The following is a 16,896-nucleotide window of genomic DNA, read 5'->3' as shown; positions in this document are numbered from 1 at the left end:
GTGCTTTCAAGCAAGCAAACGTCGTCTTCTCATTCACAACATTGTATGCAACGTTCTTAGCAAGTGAAAGACGAATAGCACCCAAGGCTTGACGATCCAAAAGCGTCCAATCGGCATCGTCCATGCTTTCGGGCTTGGTCTCTAACAAGGGTTGGTGTAGCTTCTTTTGATACAAGTAATCTTCAATTTGCATCTTCCAAAAGCCAAAGTCTCTCCCATCGAATCGGTCAATTCTAAACTTTCCATCTTCCGCCATCGTTCCCTTAACGAAACCTTGTGCTCTAGATACCAGTTGTTAAGATATAAGGACCCAAACAACGCTAGTAATTCTACAAGATTACTAGCCGAGTAGTGATACTATCAAGATCACTCAAACCCACTTAATGAACGAAAGATAATAAATGAGAAAAAATAAATCGACACAAGATATAACGTGGTTATATGCAATCGTTGTGATTGCTTTAGTCCACGGACCAACTAGAGAGTGTTTATTTTCTGAATATTTGTATGTGGTGTGTTACAATTGCATACAATGAGTTCTATATATAGGAGAGAACAAGAACAACCAAACTTCAACTTGATCTTCAAGTGTGCTAGTAATCATCAACTTAGAACCAACTAGCCATGCTTTACACCTTGTATTGGCATGATCACAGCCCTAATTTTAGGTGTAAAGTATCCAACTTTGCACCAAAAGTGAAAGGTAGGCTAAGCATGCTCGGATGTCAAGTGTGCAAGTTGACAACTTGCTGACAGGCAGGCGATGCGCCGCATCACCAAGGAATGTGCCGCATCCCTTTGCTTTCTACGAATGCAGATTCAAGAACTGGCATCAGATGCGCCGCATCTGAAGGAGATGCGCCACATCTCTGCCCTTTGATGCGCCATATCAGCTTGAAACGCTGCATCCAAAACCTTCGAACCATTTTGCTTGCATAGATGCGCCGCATCACAGCCCAGATTCAGTTTTCTTGTTTGTTTAACGACTCCATACTCCAACATTTGATTGCATTTGTCTTCACTTTTGATGAAGAGTGAGTTTGGGTAACTGGGTTTATATTGATAATAATAGCATTGGATAAGTAGAAGGGAACAAAACATGAATTCAACTCCACTCCCGGGACCACCGGTTATAAAATGCATTGGCCGGTAAATTTAGTATTATATCCATTTGATTCACTGTCAATAAGCATTAATAATTATTCTAATGAATGGGTTGAGATTGCCACTGTTGGATCACAGGTCCAATAACTAACTCAAAAAACAACTCATAAATATTGACATGAGTTATAGAAAGAAAGATACGGAGTAATAAAGAACATGCTGGTGACAACAGAAAATGATTAAAAGTTATGTCACAAATGTACACGCGGGATCGTTTTGATAGATTTATAAATCAAATCTGATATCAAACTTATATCCTTATACATTGATCACGCTAGTTAAGTTCGTTTCTTGATTTAATCTTTTTCAAGGTAATTCTTAAGTAAAACTTAAGTTGGAAATCAATTTGGACTTTTTTCTTATACTGAATGAATAATTGATTGATTGATCAGTCGTGGTTAAATGGGTGGGTTGGGTAATGGATGCATATGTTTTTCTGCATATATTTTTTTATTTGTATTACTATATACTATTATTATATCATAATCATGATCATAATCATAATTATAATCGTCATAATAATAACAACAAGAATAATATACTGTTAGAGTATGGAGACATTTATACAAAACGAGAAAAAAAAAATGTTTCAAGGCAAAAAAAATAAAATTATGCTAAATAAAAATAACTAAGGCAAAAACTATATCTTAAAACTAAATATAAGCGAAAAACACAAAAATTATGCTAAAACAATTAAAAAAAAATATAAAAAAATACTAAAAGTTGTAAAAAATAAAATTTTTATAAAAAATATTATTTTTATATTATTTATTTTATAAAAGTATTAATTTTATATATTAATAAAACTAATTAAAACTTAAAAATACAAATTAAATAATTAAAACTAAACTAAATGATAATTAATTAATAACCTAATTAGGTTTAATAGTAATAATTAATAATACTCCGTAATTATTACAGTTTGCAGAGTCAAACCCTAGCCTGTCAGTGGACCTCCGCGAGTGCGGTTGGCCCCGGTTCAAAACCACCACGAGTCGCGGAGGGTTCGATTTTAGCTGAAAAAGGGTTCGTTTTTTACTCAGGTTCAGTTATTATTATTTTTTATTTTTATATTTCAGTTTTCTGTTTTATATATTTATATATATATAAATAAAACTTATATTTTTTTTACAAACTAAAATAAAATTAAAGAAACTTTATAAAACTTATATATTTAACAAACTCTTAAAAATATTTATATTTATATTTTTCTTTTTATATTTTCGAATATTTAAAACGTATTTTTACAAAAGCGTATTTTTTTTATAAAAGTAAACTAAAAAATCTTTTTTTTTATATAGCGTTGCGCTTCCGACTTTTAAGCTGAATTGTTCCCCGGCAGCGGCGCCAAAAATACTTGATGTGCGTAGAGGTGTATATGAAATAGCTTTATTTTTACAAAGAAATACTATTAAATATGATACAATTTTACACAAGATATTTATTTATTTATAGAACGGATATAACTAAACCTTGCTACAACACTTATAGGCAGTGTACATAATCGTACAGTAGTGTAGTTTTTAGTAAGTCCGGTTCGTTCCACAGGGAATCTTTTAAACAAAGCTTAACGCTATATTAGTTTTAATTTATAAAAATACACATATATATATATATATATATATATATATATATATATATATATATATATATATATATATATAAGTAATGTTATTATTATAAGGGGTTTTTACCGTTTAATGACCGGTTTGTCGATTTTAAAACTTTAGTCGCAGTTAAAACCTAATGTAAAATATTAAATAAATAAAAGACTTAATTTAAAGCGTAAAATAAACAACGATAATGAAATTGCGATAAATAAAAGTGCGATAAAATAAAATTACGACAATTAAAGAGTACGAAAATTAAAAGTACAATTAAATACAAGTACAATAAATAAAAGTGCAATTAAATACAATAACAATAAATAAAAGTGCAATAATTAGAAGTGCAATTAAATATGAAAATAAAGGAATTATGCTTATTTAAACTTCCATAATCATGATGTTTGACGTGTTGATTTTAGTTTATTCCCATGGGTTAATTGTCCTTTGTCCTGGATTATTCAATAAGTCCATCTGGTTTTTGTCCATAACAGTCCATCAGTCATAAATATAAAGTGCGAGTATCCTCGTCAAATTATCCTTATACCCGAAGTCAAATATTCCAACTAATTGGGGACTTAAACTGTAACAAGGTTTTAATACTTTGTTTAATAATTACACCAGGATATCGACTGCGTGTAACCCAAGGTTTTAATACTTTGTTAACAATTACGCCAAGTGTCCTTGTACATAATTTCACCCCTGTTTTAATAATTCCATAGACTATTAATCCATTCCCGTGTCCGGTTAAATGAACGATTATTCGTACATATAAATATCCCGCCCATCGTGTCCGATCTAGTGTATATGGTTATTTATAGGGATGTCCAATTGTAAATCTTTATATTAAAATTAACAAACTATCATTTAGTTAAACAAATATAAAGCCCATTAATAGCCCATAGTCTAATTTTCACAAGTGTCGTTCTTTTGTCCAAACCCCAATTATGGTACAAAGCCCAATTACCCAATTTTAGTAATTAGCCCAACATCATGATTACTTCGTTTTAAATAAGCATAATAATAACTTAGCTACGAGACATTAAATTAAAAAGGTTGAACATAACTTACAATGATTAAAAATAGCGTAGCGTTACACGGACAGAATTTCGACTTACACCCTTACAACATTCGCTAACATACCCTTATTATTAGGATTTAAAATTAAAATTAAAATATAAATATATATATATATATATATATATATATATATATATATGAGTGAAGAGAAAAAGATGTGTAAAATTCGGCCTAATGCTCGGCCTTTTATAGGCCCACGTGTTACTGTTTGACCTCCGCGAGTGCGGAGGTTTTTGCCTTCATAAGCTCCGCGAGTGTGGAGCAATGGAATCCAGCTCACACAAGTTTGGATCTTAGTCTGCCGACGGTTTTAATATATAAATATAATTTATATATAATTTATATAATTAATTATATATTATATTATATTTATATACATAGTTAATTTATAATTTCCGATTCGTTGCGTCGAGCGTTGAGAGTTGACTCTGGTCCCGGTTCCGGATTTTCGAACGTCCTTGCGTACAATTTAATATCTTGTATTTTGTGTTTCGAATCTTGTACTCTTGTAATTTTGAGACGTTTCTCATCAATAATTGGAACCTCTTTGATTGTATTTTGTACTTTTGAGCTTTTTGGTCGTTTGCGTCTTCAATTCGTTGAATCTGTCTTTTGTCTTCACCTTTTATTATTTAAACGAATATCACTTGTAAATAGAATAATTGCAACTAAAAGCTTGTCTTTCTTGAGGGATAATGCTATGAAATATATGTTTGTTTTTAGCATTATCAATACCACACGTCCCCATTTGGCTGCAATGGAGCTAAAAACTTCCTCGTTCCAGCAAGTGACAGGAACCCCATTGATTTCCACCCAAACCAGCCTACCATTTGAAGGCCAGTAGTTTAAGCCCAAACGTTTGATGCTGTTACACCATTTGAAAATTGAGTGATTTTCATTATTCAGAATAACCTCAGCAGCTTCTTTTGACTTAAGGACAATCATCACTTCGAAACCTCCTAGGTATTTGATTTGAAAATCCACCATGCCTTCAGCTAAGCATAGTGATTCGAGTTGATTGAGCATATCGACTCTTTTAAGATCTGCTACGATGCACCTATCAATCAAGTCCAGGTTGCAGTCCTGCTTTTGGATCAATACGATTCTCTCGTCTAAAACTTCATCTTCCACCCATTTACCTTCCACATTTTTACCATCCGCTTCACTATGCTTGCCTTTATCCAAACGATTCAAACAGTGCCTTAGATCTTCTTTGTTTTTGTTGATTGTGTTCCTCAAATCCTCCTTGGGGTTTTGAATCACCTCTTTGAAGATCCTGCTATCTCTGAACGCATTGTTTCCCATAATCGAGGAAAACTTCCTGTTATGTTCAGTTCCCAGGCTCGCTTGCTTGCCCCCATTCGCTAAAAACACCCTGATTGGATTACCATCGAACTTGATGGTTTCTAACCGATTGAGTAATCTTCTTACACTATCAACATCCCCAAACCGTGCGAAAGCAAAACGCTGACCATTACGCAACCTTTTCCTTACCATGTATATGTCTTTTAGATTGCCATAATGTTTGAACGTCCTCCAAAGATTCTCCATCGACCAATTCTCCGGATAGTTGAAAAACATGAAGGATATCCACTGGTTTTTGGTTAATCTCGGAAAATCGTCTTGAAATCTTCCATTGTAGTATCTCGGCCACGATCCGCCTCCATTGATAAACCTTGTGTGCTTATTTCTCTCTCCTCACACTCTCTCTCACACTCTCTCTCATTGGAAAAGGATTGAAATGTGCATATAGTATAATTAAAGAAAACTTTCCCTTGCTTCCTTATTTATTACTACCATACATTACACCAACAATTCACAATTATAATTCCCTAAATATTACACATGATTATGGTCTATTTACATCAATCAAGTTTGACCCACAAAAGAAATATTCAAATGACATTACACATTTTGCTTGCTGTATAAGTTTATGAAGTACATTTATAATGAAAACAAGCTACAAGTCCTATTCTGTACACTACACACAAGTAAACTGAATATAATCTAATAACATTACATTATCGCAAGGGTGATCATACTCCAAACGGTAGTACGTAACTTGCTGATCAATTATACACACATAGGAACGACTTTATAAACTGTGTTAAATTAATTACATAGTATAAGTATTCTTTTTTAGTATATATTTTCCTTATACAATTTTAGTATTTGTAATATTATTCATGACATGGTTGAGTTGTAAATATGGAATTAAATTAAATTATTTGTAATTTATTTGTAAGGCTAAAAAACCTTGCTGAATTTCTTCAATTACTGACTAGAAACAAAATAATATTCGGTGATCCACATATGTACAATCTCTTTATTATTTTTATTACCAACAATATTTATTACCAACTAATTCTGATTTAGTTTTTGGGCTAATATATGTTAAAAATACCCCTTAAAATCTAATAAGCCCAACATGCAATTACAAAACCCTACGTCCCTTCTTATATATACGTCTTTGTCTCATACTTGTGTTAATTCTGCTTCTTCTTTAAAACTTCGTCAACATCCCTTCTTATATATACGTCCTTGTCTCGTACTTGTGTGTAATTCTGCTTCTTCCCTAATACTTCGTCAAGGATTCTGGGTAACAATTTCTTGTCGTTCTTAATTTATACTTTGTTATGTATCACTTTATAGATATAGATAGATAGATAGATAGATAGATAGATAGATAGATAGATAGATAGATAGATAGATAGATAGATAGATAGATAGATAGATAGATAAATAAATTATGATAGTTATATGAGAAAAATTAAGCATTATATAGTACCTATTAGAGTCTTGTGGGGGTAAAACAGATCATAAAAATCTGATATCAAATTTATATCCTTATAATTGATCACGCTTGTTAAGTTCGTTTTTTTTTTAAATTAATGTATTTTAAGTTTGGTGCAGCCTCTCTAGAATCTTTCTAGGGTCAGTTTGTTATTATAATTTTTGCCGTAAAAAAAAAGAATGGTAATTCTTACTAAAAACTTAAGTCCGAACTAAATTCGTATTTTATTTTTTTGGATAATTGATTGAACAGTCGTGGTTAAAGCCAAAAGCCTCTAGTCTGGGCCATATATCTGTGGTTTTTGAGTGATCGATTTTAAGGTAAAACTTTAACGTGATGGACGTATAACAAAGGACTATATATAATTGTAATTATTTATGAATTCTGTAGCTATGATAGTTGTTTGTAGGCCTGGCAAAACGGGTGGGTTGGGTGCGGGATAAATAGGTTTGGTCCCAAACGTGTCCTTGGTCAAGTGGGTCTTATTTTTATAATTTCGGTCAATGGGTCGGATGGGTTTGGTCAAGTCATTAGTTGTTTTCTTTACTCTTCTGTAATCTTAAGAAGTTGATTCCCATTATTGTTCACTTGTGATCATTTAAACAATTTTAATAGTAAAGCCACAGTTTTATTAAACTAAAGTTATTATGTTGAATAATCAGTAGTTATCTTTATTGATGAAACACTAAAATCACGGTGGATACTTCAGGTCAGGAATAACCTTGAGTGCAATGTTGCAGCCTAGCGGAATCGAACTCCTGACCTCAGACCACTACCAGTTGATGAGCTACTCAATGTTCATTTATTTATACTTTAACTTTTATTAGTAAATATTAAATTCATATGTTCTTTATTTCTGTACTGTTACTACATATACTACGAGTACAATTATTATATATTGATGATGATGATGATGATGATGTACCATATAGTATTACTATAATTAGGTACTCGGAGATGGATGAGATGCAGAGAAGCGAACCCCGATTAGAAGATGTTTCAGATTTGATTCACGGCATACAATCTTTGGAGATGGAGGAGGTGAAGAGAAGCGGGCCATGTTTAGAAGATGTTGTCGATTTGGTTCACCACATTCAATCTTTTTTGGCCTTAAAAGAAGCGGCTCGAACTTGCGTGTTGTCGAAGTCATGGAAACAAGCTTGGTATACCATCCCTACCCTTAGGTTTGATGATTCTGAAGATCAAGAAACTATGCACTTGATTGGTCAAACTCTCTCAAGGTATAACGAAGACAACGTGCCAATTAAAAGTATTGATCTTGGAATAACAATCGAAGATAAAGAGTCAACTTTTCTTGTGAATAAGTGTATTCGAACCGTAGCTACCCAAAGATGTCTCAAAGAGCTTTCTCTCTCAATTCATAACTCTATAAGACGCAAGTATATACTTACATATGAGATATTTTCCGGAAAAAATCTACACAGACCTGAAATTGAGAGTACATACTCGAAGCGTGAGGGTAGTGTTTGGGTGACTCGGAATCCTGTGATCAACTGTGTGTCACTGAGAGTACTCAAGTTGTACGAAGTGAAGATAAGTGATGAGGTACTTAATAACTTATTTTGTACTTGTACATTACTTGAGAAGGTATACCTTTTACATTGTACAGGCTTTACGGAGATCAAGATAAAAAATCTGCATTGTCTTCAAGAGTTTAAATTAGTAGCATCATCAGAAAAATATAAAATCTTGGAAGTTGATGATGTCCCTAACCTTCAAAACTTTAAGTACTTGTCTTTAAGCATTCCAAGGACATTCAATATTGATTCATTAAGTAGAGTGATCGAGTTAAGTTTATATGATGTCATGATAGATGCTGCATTTTTTGATAACATCAAATCGAAATTACCTTTTCTCGAGAGTTTGGAGCTTACATTTTGTAACTGGAGTCCGGAAAAGTTGGATATTGCTAGTGCGTCGTTGAAAACACTGACCCTAAGGTTGCTTAAGAACAGTCAGATCGACGGCTTACAAGTTTCTGCTCCTAAATTACAATTCCTAATATATCGTTTCAAAATCATACTACTCCGGGAAAAATTGAGCTTGATCGTCTCGAATTAGGGAAGCCCACGGATAGTCATTGTCTTTATAAGATGAGGGAATTACTCAATTTATCAAGCGAGTTTGACATTGGAATAAAAATCCGTACTTCTGATGATCAAGATTTACTGGACATGGATATTGATGATCTCAAAATACAGTTCCCATTACCGGCTACAAACGTGCACAAACTATCGTTTGATACCTTTTCAGTTAAAGGCCGGGTGCACCCTTCATATTTTGATGCACTGTTTACAATTTGCCATCCCAATTACATAACAACTAATGTATGTAAAAGTTACAGTAGCTTAAGAAGTGAATTGATGAAAAGAGAAACGTTGGATCTGAAACATATCGAGTTCAAAAATCCACGTAACAATAGGTGGGAATATCTAACCGACTCTAGTCCAAGTACTTTTGACAGGTACCTCGAGTTGAAACTAAACTGGTGATCTCGCTAGAAACATGCGCGCTCAGTTCATCTTTCGTTCAATTATTTTATTTGATTTAGTTTTTGTTTGATTTCCTTTTAACTAATGGGGGTACGTTGATTTACATTTCCTGTTACCTACATACTTGATGATATCAAGTTTTATTTTATTTTGTTTTATTAGTTACTGAAATTTTATGACTGAATGATTCTTTTGATATAGTAGTATTTTGAGATATTTATATAAAGTTATCTTGTACATATGTTGTTACAAGTACATGAATGCCGATAATAAATAGATGCAAACCCAAATGTAGGGGAAGGTGTGTCCTTGAACATACCATTCTTAGTCACGTTAGATGTGCAATTTTGGACCCAATTAGATTAGATCTTTGATTATTTGATTTACTATTTAATTCGAAAAAATTGTTGTAAATGAAAAGGCTTGGCCAGCTGTGTGTTTGTAAGTTAAAATGGACCCAAAAATTGGCGTTTCATTTTACCTGTGACTAGTAATGCATGAAACAACAGGTTTTTGTAGTCTGATGTGATTACATTAACCGTTTTACGTACTTAGGGAGCTGCTTACACTAATCTAAACTGGATCAATGTACATATGATATATAGATACTACTCATGTTGTTTGCTATTTAAGTTTATCAAGAGTACATTGATTGAAAACAAGCTATAAGTCCTAATCAGTACAATGTAAAAGTAAACTGAGTATAATCTAATGACATTACATTATCGTAATGGTGATCAAACTCCAAACCGTGCTAAATTGCTTTATAATTGTACATACATATACGAACGACTTTAGCGCACACACAAATAAAAGGAAAATGTACTTAAACATAGTCAGTGTTAATATATGCAATTGCACGCCAAGTGTTTGATAAAATTCGTACCTGAATTTCTTCTGTTTAGACGGAGTGGTGAAGAGTATCTTTGCAGTGGTCATGAAATCAAGCTTATCTAGGTTTCGATATGAGTCATGGATTCATGGTGAGTTAAGGACGCACCATTCTTCTCTTCAATTGGTTCAATTTTCGATCTGTTGTTGGTGGTGGTAAAGAAATGTTTGGTTCAATTTTCGACCTGTATGAGGTCATATGGGTTCTAGAGAATTAAAAGCCAGTAGTCTGAAACTTGAAAACAATCAACTTTCCGGTAACGGTTATCACTTAACCACCCTCTTGACATCTCAATTAGGGTTAGCAACGTCCGCCGGAGACTTAAAGTCTGACTCGTTCTTAATCTTCACAAATCAACACTAATTCATATTCATATAAAAACTTAAAATAATACTAATATAGTTTGAAAACATTCATTAAGACTCTTCATTATACTTTATCTTATTGTTTGTTATGAACTTCCTGAATTCATACGAATCGAAAAAGCTCTCGAAACAACTTGAAGACGTCGAAGGAAGAATCAGTCTTGAATATTGAATCGAAATGAACTATATTGATGATTGATAATAACCAAATGATAGTTCAAGATTTTACAAGAAAAGAGGGAGAGAATCGTGTTCGCACACATACAAATCTTAAGCTAACTAACAAATGAACCTATCATCTCTATTTATACCAAGGTGGAAAAGTTAGTTAAACGACCCATGTGCACGGCATGTGCACGTCTAAATAATCCATTATAATCCTCTCTCCTTCAAAAATCATGCTGTTCCCAAGCATGTGTAGCATTAGTGTTCATAGCTAGTCGCAGTTGTTGATTTAGTGTGCACGTCATAACACAAATCTATACTATCGTTTATATACAAGCCTACGAGGTCACACACAATGAGCACTTAGATATCCGGTTTTATGTATATACCGTATATACATATTTATAATCATCAATTATTATATATTGTTGACATATAACTTATAGTTCGAACGTATACTTTAATTAAATATGATTTAATTGAATATATAAAAATACTCAACGGGCCGTTAAATCACACTGGACTTGTTTTGTTTTTAAGTTAAACAATAACACAAATATGTCTATTCGATTTTGGGCCCATAGGTTTTTGTTTGGAGTTGTCATATATACTCCTTATGAAACAATTGAGTTTTTTTTGGTAGACTATAGTTATCAGCCGACAAAATAAAAATAAAATTAGATCTCAATTATTTGTGGAGCCGCATGAAACAGAATACACAAAATGAAAAATTGGCCATAAGTTCCTTTTGCTTTTCGGTATTACGATTACGATATTAAAATAAAGCAATTGGAAAGTCAGGCGTAGAAACAACTGAATTTGATTCAATGTTTATATTGTTTTTCGTGCAATAGTGATAACAATTCATATGTGTTATCACGTGACTACATATGAGGCAATGGACAAAATTTAGTTTTGTTTGTTGTTTTATGTTTGATGTAGTCACATAATGTGTGTTTGGATTTCTGATAGTGGTGATTCAGATCTAGCAGTCTCCGGTGTTTGTTTGACGTGCTCTGTGGATACCTGTAGAGGTGTTCTACTTTGGACACTCGTTTCAACCTATACGTGGACAATTGATTCTACCGTTCTTGCATCGCCCGATAAAGGTATATCTAAACTCCACTATTTAATTATTTATTTGACAATTATTATTGGTGTAATTGGATCTTCATGGGAACCGTTAATCGTGTGAATGTTTAACCGAATGTTTTATTGAAATAAAATATATGTTTATTTTTATCGTTCCGTTGCGTTTATAAAATTTAAAAGTACACACGATTTTATATCATTGATAATCAGAGCCGCTTTTACACCATTTTAATTGTCGTGTGATTATTCTTTAGATTTAGCTTTGTGGTATATTGGTGAAAGTCAAAACCTTTTGGTTTTTAAAGTCAACTCGGTTGATCTAGACTTAACCCCATGAAGCACAAATATGATTAAAAGAGTATTCACTATTTTTAATTGTAGATTTAATTGTTATGGCTTGAATGATTATTATAATTGTTGATTGTTTTATTCTATGGTTATTCACATGCATTGTAATCATGGACATGCCATATGTATGTTTTAATAATGTAGTTATTAAAAATTGTGATTGCATACATAGCCTGAAATGCCCCGACCTATGTGTTTGATTATATGTGATTGTTGTGATTGTTGGTCATGGGAAACCATGTTGGTTTTTTTGATTAATTAAATGGCCTTGAAGTCAAAGTTGTATTGTATTTATTTTCAATTTCATAGTTTTATAGTTAGGTTTGTTTCAAATTGTAAAAGTATTAGTTTAGTTGTATATTCAATTTTAAATAAATGTAACAAGATGAAGATTGAAGATAAAGATGCAAAATGAATATTGGCTTAGAAGATGGCAGATGGATCAAGTTTACAACAATGGCGTTCAGCACAAGTTTTCCACTTGGTACTTGAATCAAGTGGGAGCTATGGTATTGTCCTTAGTTTGACCTCTTGATCCCATGTCAGCTCATGGGATCAAGCATAGGATTTTGGGCTAGGCTATGTATGTGTGTGATGCATGATTGTGTTTTATTTTTCGCATTTATATATATAATTGTTGATTATAGTATATCCTAATGTTTTTGATGAAAATGTTGAATAAAACACGTAACGAGTTTAAAAATTAAAATTGATGATTTTAAAAGTTAAACTCTAACGAGTTTAAAAGTTAAACTCTAACGAGTTTAAAATTGATGATTTTAAAACTCAAATAATATATATGGGTGACATCTTTTAAAATTGTTTTAAAACGATACACGTTTGTGTATTTGTTATTTTTATATGCTATAAATTAAATAACAAATTAGACCCACAAACAAAATCGACATATATAATTGGTTAAAATAGTTTTTTTTAACTAATAATGTAGCGAATCTTGTATGCATGCATTGTTCGTTGACAAAAACTTTTTTAAAATACCCGTCAAATTTAAGTCATGCCATCCAATGAGCTTGCAAACACTCCTCGTTATTTTTCTGATCTAGTGAGACTAGGCTGAATTATAGCCACGAGGTTGATTTTTCGATCTAGTGAGACTAGCGTGAATTTTCACTGTTTCCAAATTGGACGACTTAATCGCATTCATGGTGAGACCTGAGTTCGAGGCAAGGATGAGACAAACATGCCAGTAGATAATAGTGGTTTGTTGAACTACATATATCTCTAGGTCTCATAAAGATCTAAGAGTTGCACTTGTAATGCAATTGGTACCCGCTACCTACCAATAGACTCCATAACTGCTAGCTGATCAACAGATGTGGCTATGGAACCTCTATGTGGATCTTAGGCTTTCGTAAATTAATTGTTTTTAAAATTATAAAAACTTGGGTAGTTAATTTATTAAATCTCAATATCGAAAATACTAAATTGAATCTTATATCCGTTGTAGATGTCAACTAATCACAACGTAAACCAAAACACACTTCCTTCTTTGTTGAAGAAGGATACACTCAATGCTCAACTTCTTAGACAGGCACTGCAATCTAAGAACTGTTCTCAATCATAAATGGAAGTTGAACAAAATTAGAAGCCTTATCCAATCCTCTTGTTTGCGCAGCTACTGCTGCTCAGCAAAATGCTTATCGAAAGTTGTTCGATGAGTAAGAGAAGTAGGATTAAAGGGCGAAAAAAAGAATAAGCCGAACACTTTGTGGAAGGAAATGATAAATCATTTGCCAGGAAAATTATTCCACCTTCCAACAAGGAAAGCCCAACAAAAGACGCCGAATGTTTCCATTCTGGAAAGGTTGACAATTGGATAAGGAAGTTGTCCTATCCACCAATCTGAGCTGAGAAAAGGCAATGCTAGTAAGACTAGCATACTCAGGTATATTTCATATACAGTTATATACTTCTTATAGTGATTCCTGGATCTTTGTTAACCGGTTGTGGCCTTCACACCTGTAACAATATAAAGGGAATGAGAAGAAGTAATAGACTGAAGAAAGACACACTGGATTTGCGAGTGGGCAATGGGAATCAAGCTTCGGTTGAAGCCATCGGTTGAAGTATTAGGTGCAATATAGTTTTAAAGATGCTGGTTTTGAACTTGCATTTACGCACTTTGGTTTTTCAGTTTCTAAGGATAGTATTTCTATCTTAATGCCTATCCACGTGATGGTATTTTTGAAATTGATAAACAAGGTGTGATTTCAATTGATAAATTATGTGTATACCTGTACCGCCAAACAATTCAAGCAAGACTTAAATAAAACCTCTCTATGACATTGTCGTCTTGGTCATATAAACAAGGCATTTCAAAACTCCATTCTAATGGATTTTTGGAATCAACTGACTTTGATTCATTTGATGTATGTGAGTAATGTTTATGTGAAAGGATGACAAAGGCCCATTTCTCCGATTTAGGTGAAAGAGTTATAGATCTTTTAGGACTAATGCATACTGATGTATGTGGCCCTTTTAGAACAATGTCTAGAAATGGTGAATCTTACGTCATTATAATAACTGATGGTTATAGTATATATGGTTATGTTTACTTGCTGAAACATAAACATGGAGTTTTTGAAAGGTTTGAAGTCTTTCAAAATGAAGTAAAGAATCAGCTTAGAGAGACCATTAAATCACTTCACTCTGATGGAGGAAGTGAGTATATGAGTCAAGAGTTTTTGGACCACCTATAGAATTGTGGGATTGTCTTACAATTCACTCCACCTTACACACCACTACTCAATGGTGAGTTTGAATGGAGGAACCGAACTTTACTTGTTATGGTTTGATCTATGATGAGTCTGACTACTCTATCGCAATCTTTTTGGGATATGAATTTGAGTCTGCTGCAGGCATACTCATTATGGTTCCAACTAAGAAGGTATAAAAGACACCATGATCTATGGCATGGGAAGAGTCCCAAGTTGTCTAATTTGAATATCTGGGGTTGTGAAGCGTATGTGAAACATGACAATTCAAACAAATTCTAACCCATAAGTATCAAATGCCACTTTGTGATATACCCAAAGAAGATAATGGGTTACTACTTTTACTACAAAGCTGAAAACAACGTGTTTTCTAGCTGAGTTCTTTTAAAGAGATCTTCTCTTACAAGAATTTAATGGGAGTAAAGTATATCTTGAAGAAATTCAAGAATGACAAAGTAACATACCTTCTGTAAGCACTAGTTATCCCCACGTTGAAACTGAGCACATTGTTGGTGAGCCAAAACGTGTTGCACCTGAACTTCATAGATATGGTAGAACTCCTCATCGGCATAAGAGGTTTGATTATCTGATTAATTTAGGTGAACCTCATCTATAGGATTATGATGAAACCCCTAGCTACTGTGAGGTCATATCAGATTTAATCTGCCAAATGACGAGATGCTATGAATGTAAGGATGCAGTCCATGAAAGATAATCAAGTATGTGACTTGATTGATCTTCCACCTGATTGTAATACAGTGGGGTGTAAATGAGTCTTCAAAGAGAAGACTAACATGGACGGTAATGTAAACACTTTTAAAGCTCGATTGGTGGCAAATGATTATGATGAAACTTTTCCCCTGATCGCGAGCTTTATAAATTAGGATACTTGTTGCCATAGCTACTTTTCATAATTATGAAGTATGGTAAATGAATATCAAAACCACTTTCCTAAATGGCGACCTAAGCGAGGATGTATATATGGTTAAGCCGAAAGGGTTTATATATCCTAAGCATCCTAATAAATTATGAAAGCCTTTAAAATCCATTTATGAATTAAAGCAAGCATTGAGGAGCTAGAATCTTAAGTGTGATGAGAATATCAAAGAGTTTGGCTTTTCTCAAAACCAAGATGAGCTCTCTGTTTACATTAAATATAGTGGGAGCAAAGTAGTCTTCTTGATCTTGTATGTTGATAACATACTACTTATTGGAAATAACATTTCAACTTGCAAGATGTTAAGTCTTGGCTTGAAAATGTTTTCCTTAAAGGATCTTGGAGAAGCTACTTATATACTTGGAATTATGATCTATAGAAATAGATTCAAATGGCTTATTGGTTTAAATTAATGTACATATCTTATCTTGCAGAGATTTAGCATGCATTACTCCAACCTTGTAGCATTGTCTGTGCAAAAGGGCGTAACCTTGAGCAAGTCTCAAAGTCTTATCACACATGATGATATAAGACGAATGAAATGTATCCCATATGCTTTGGCTAGAGGATCCATTGTGTATGCCATGTTATGTACTAAAATGATGTCTCGTTATTTTTGAGTTTGACGAGTCATTATCAACAAAATCTAGGTTAAGAACATTGGATTGTTGTTAAGAATATTCTTGAGTATTTGCATATCACTAAAGATATGTTCTTGGTTTACGGTAGTTTGGAAGAAGAGTTTAAATACTGGTTTCCGAACTGATCGAGATGATTCTCGATCCCACTCAAGCTATGTCTTTGTCATGATGGATAAGATAGTTGATTGGAAGAGCTCAAAACAGAGCACTATTGCACAATCTACAACAAAATCAGAATACACTGCTGCCTGAGAAGCTGCTCAGGAAGCTGTCATGATAAGAAGTTTGTTTCGGAACTCGGAGTAGTACCTAACATTTAATCTTCTATAAAAGGTGTACAGTGATATTTCGAGTGTTAATATACTTTCGAAAGAATCACATGTACATAAAAGTATCTGACACATTCTTCGAACGTTTGACTACATTCGTGAAGTCGTTGAGAGGAATGAAATTAATATTCCTAAGGTTCATACAGATGATATCGTGGCTGGCCTGTTCACGAAGCCCTTAATGCACAACAGGCATGATGATCATGCTAGTAATATTGGACTTCGTTATGCTACTAA

The 16,896-nt window shown here is 33.2% G+C and overlaps 1 protein-coding gene across 1 annotated transcript; it reads left to right on the top strand.

Moving 5' to 3' along the window:
* Positions 1 to 7,599: 7,599 nt before the first annotated feature.
* LOC139867867 (putative F-box/FBD/LRR-repeat protein At5g62970) lies at positions 7,600 to 8,724 on the top strand. Its single transcript, XM_071856215.1, has one exon. It carries the CDS (start codon positions 7,600 to 7,602, stop codon positions 8,722 to 8,724), a length of 1,125 nt encoding a protein of 374 aa, XP_071712316.1.
* Positions 8,725 to 16,896: the final 8,172 nt, after the last annotated feature.

Source organism: Rutidosis leptorrhynchoides, chromosome 9, assembly GCF_046630445.1.
Source record: "Rutidosis leptorrhynchoides isolate AG116_Rl617_1_P2 chromosome 9, CSIRO_AGI_Rlap_v1, whole genome shotgun sequence".
Taxonomy (NCBI): domain Eukaryota; kingdom Viridiplantae; phylum Streptophyta; class Magnoliopsida; order Asterales; family Asteraceae; genus Rutidosis; species Rutidosis leptorrhynchoides.
Note: the sequence above shows the minus strand (reverse complement) of the source record. Positions and strands in the feature narration are given on the sequence as shown.

Bases quoted from the DNA above. Each gene is read 5' to 3' on its own strand.
- LOC139867867 (XM_071856215.1), top strand. From the start codon at position 7,600: ATGGATGAGATGCAGAGAAGCGAACCCCGATTAGAAGATGTTTCAGAT.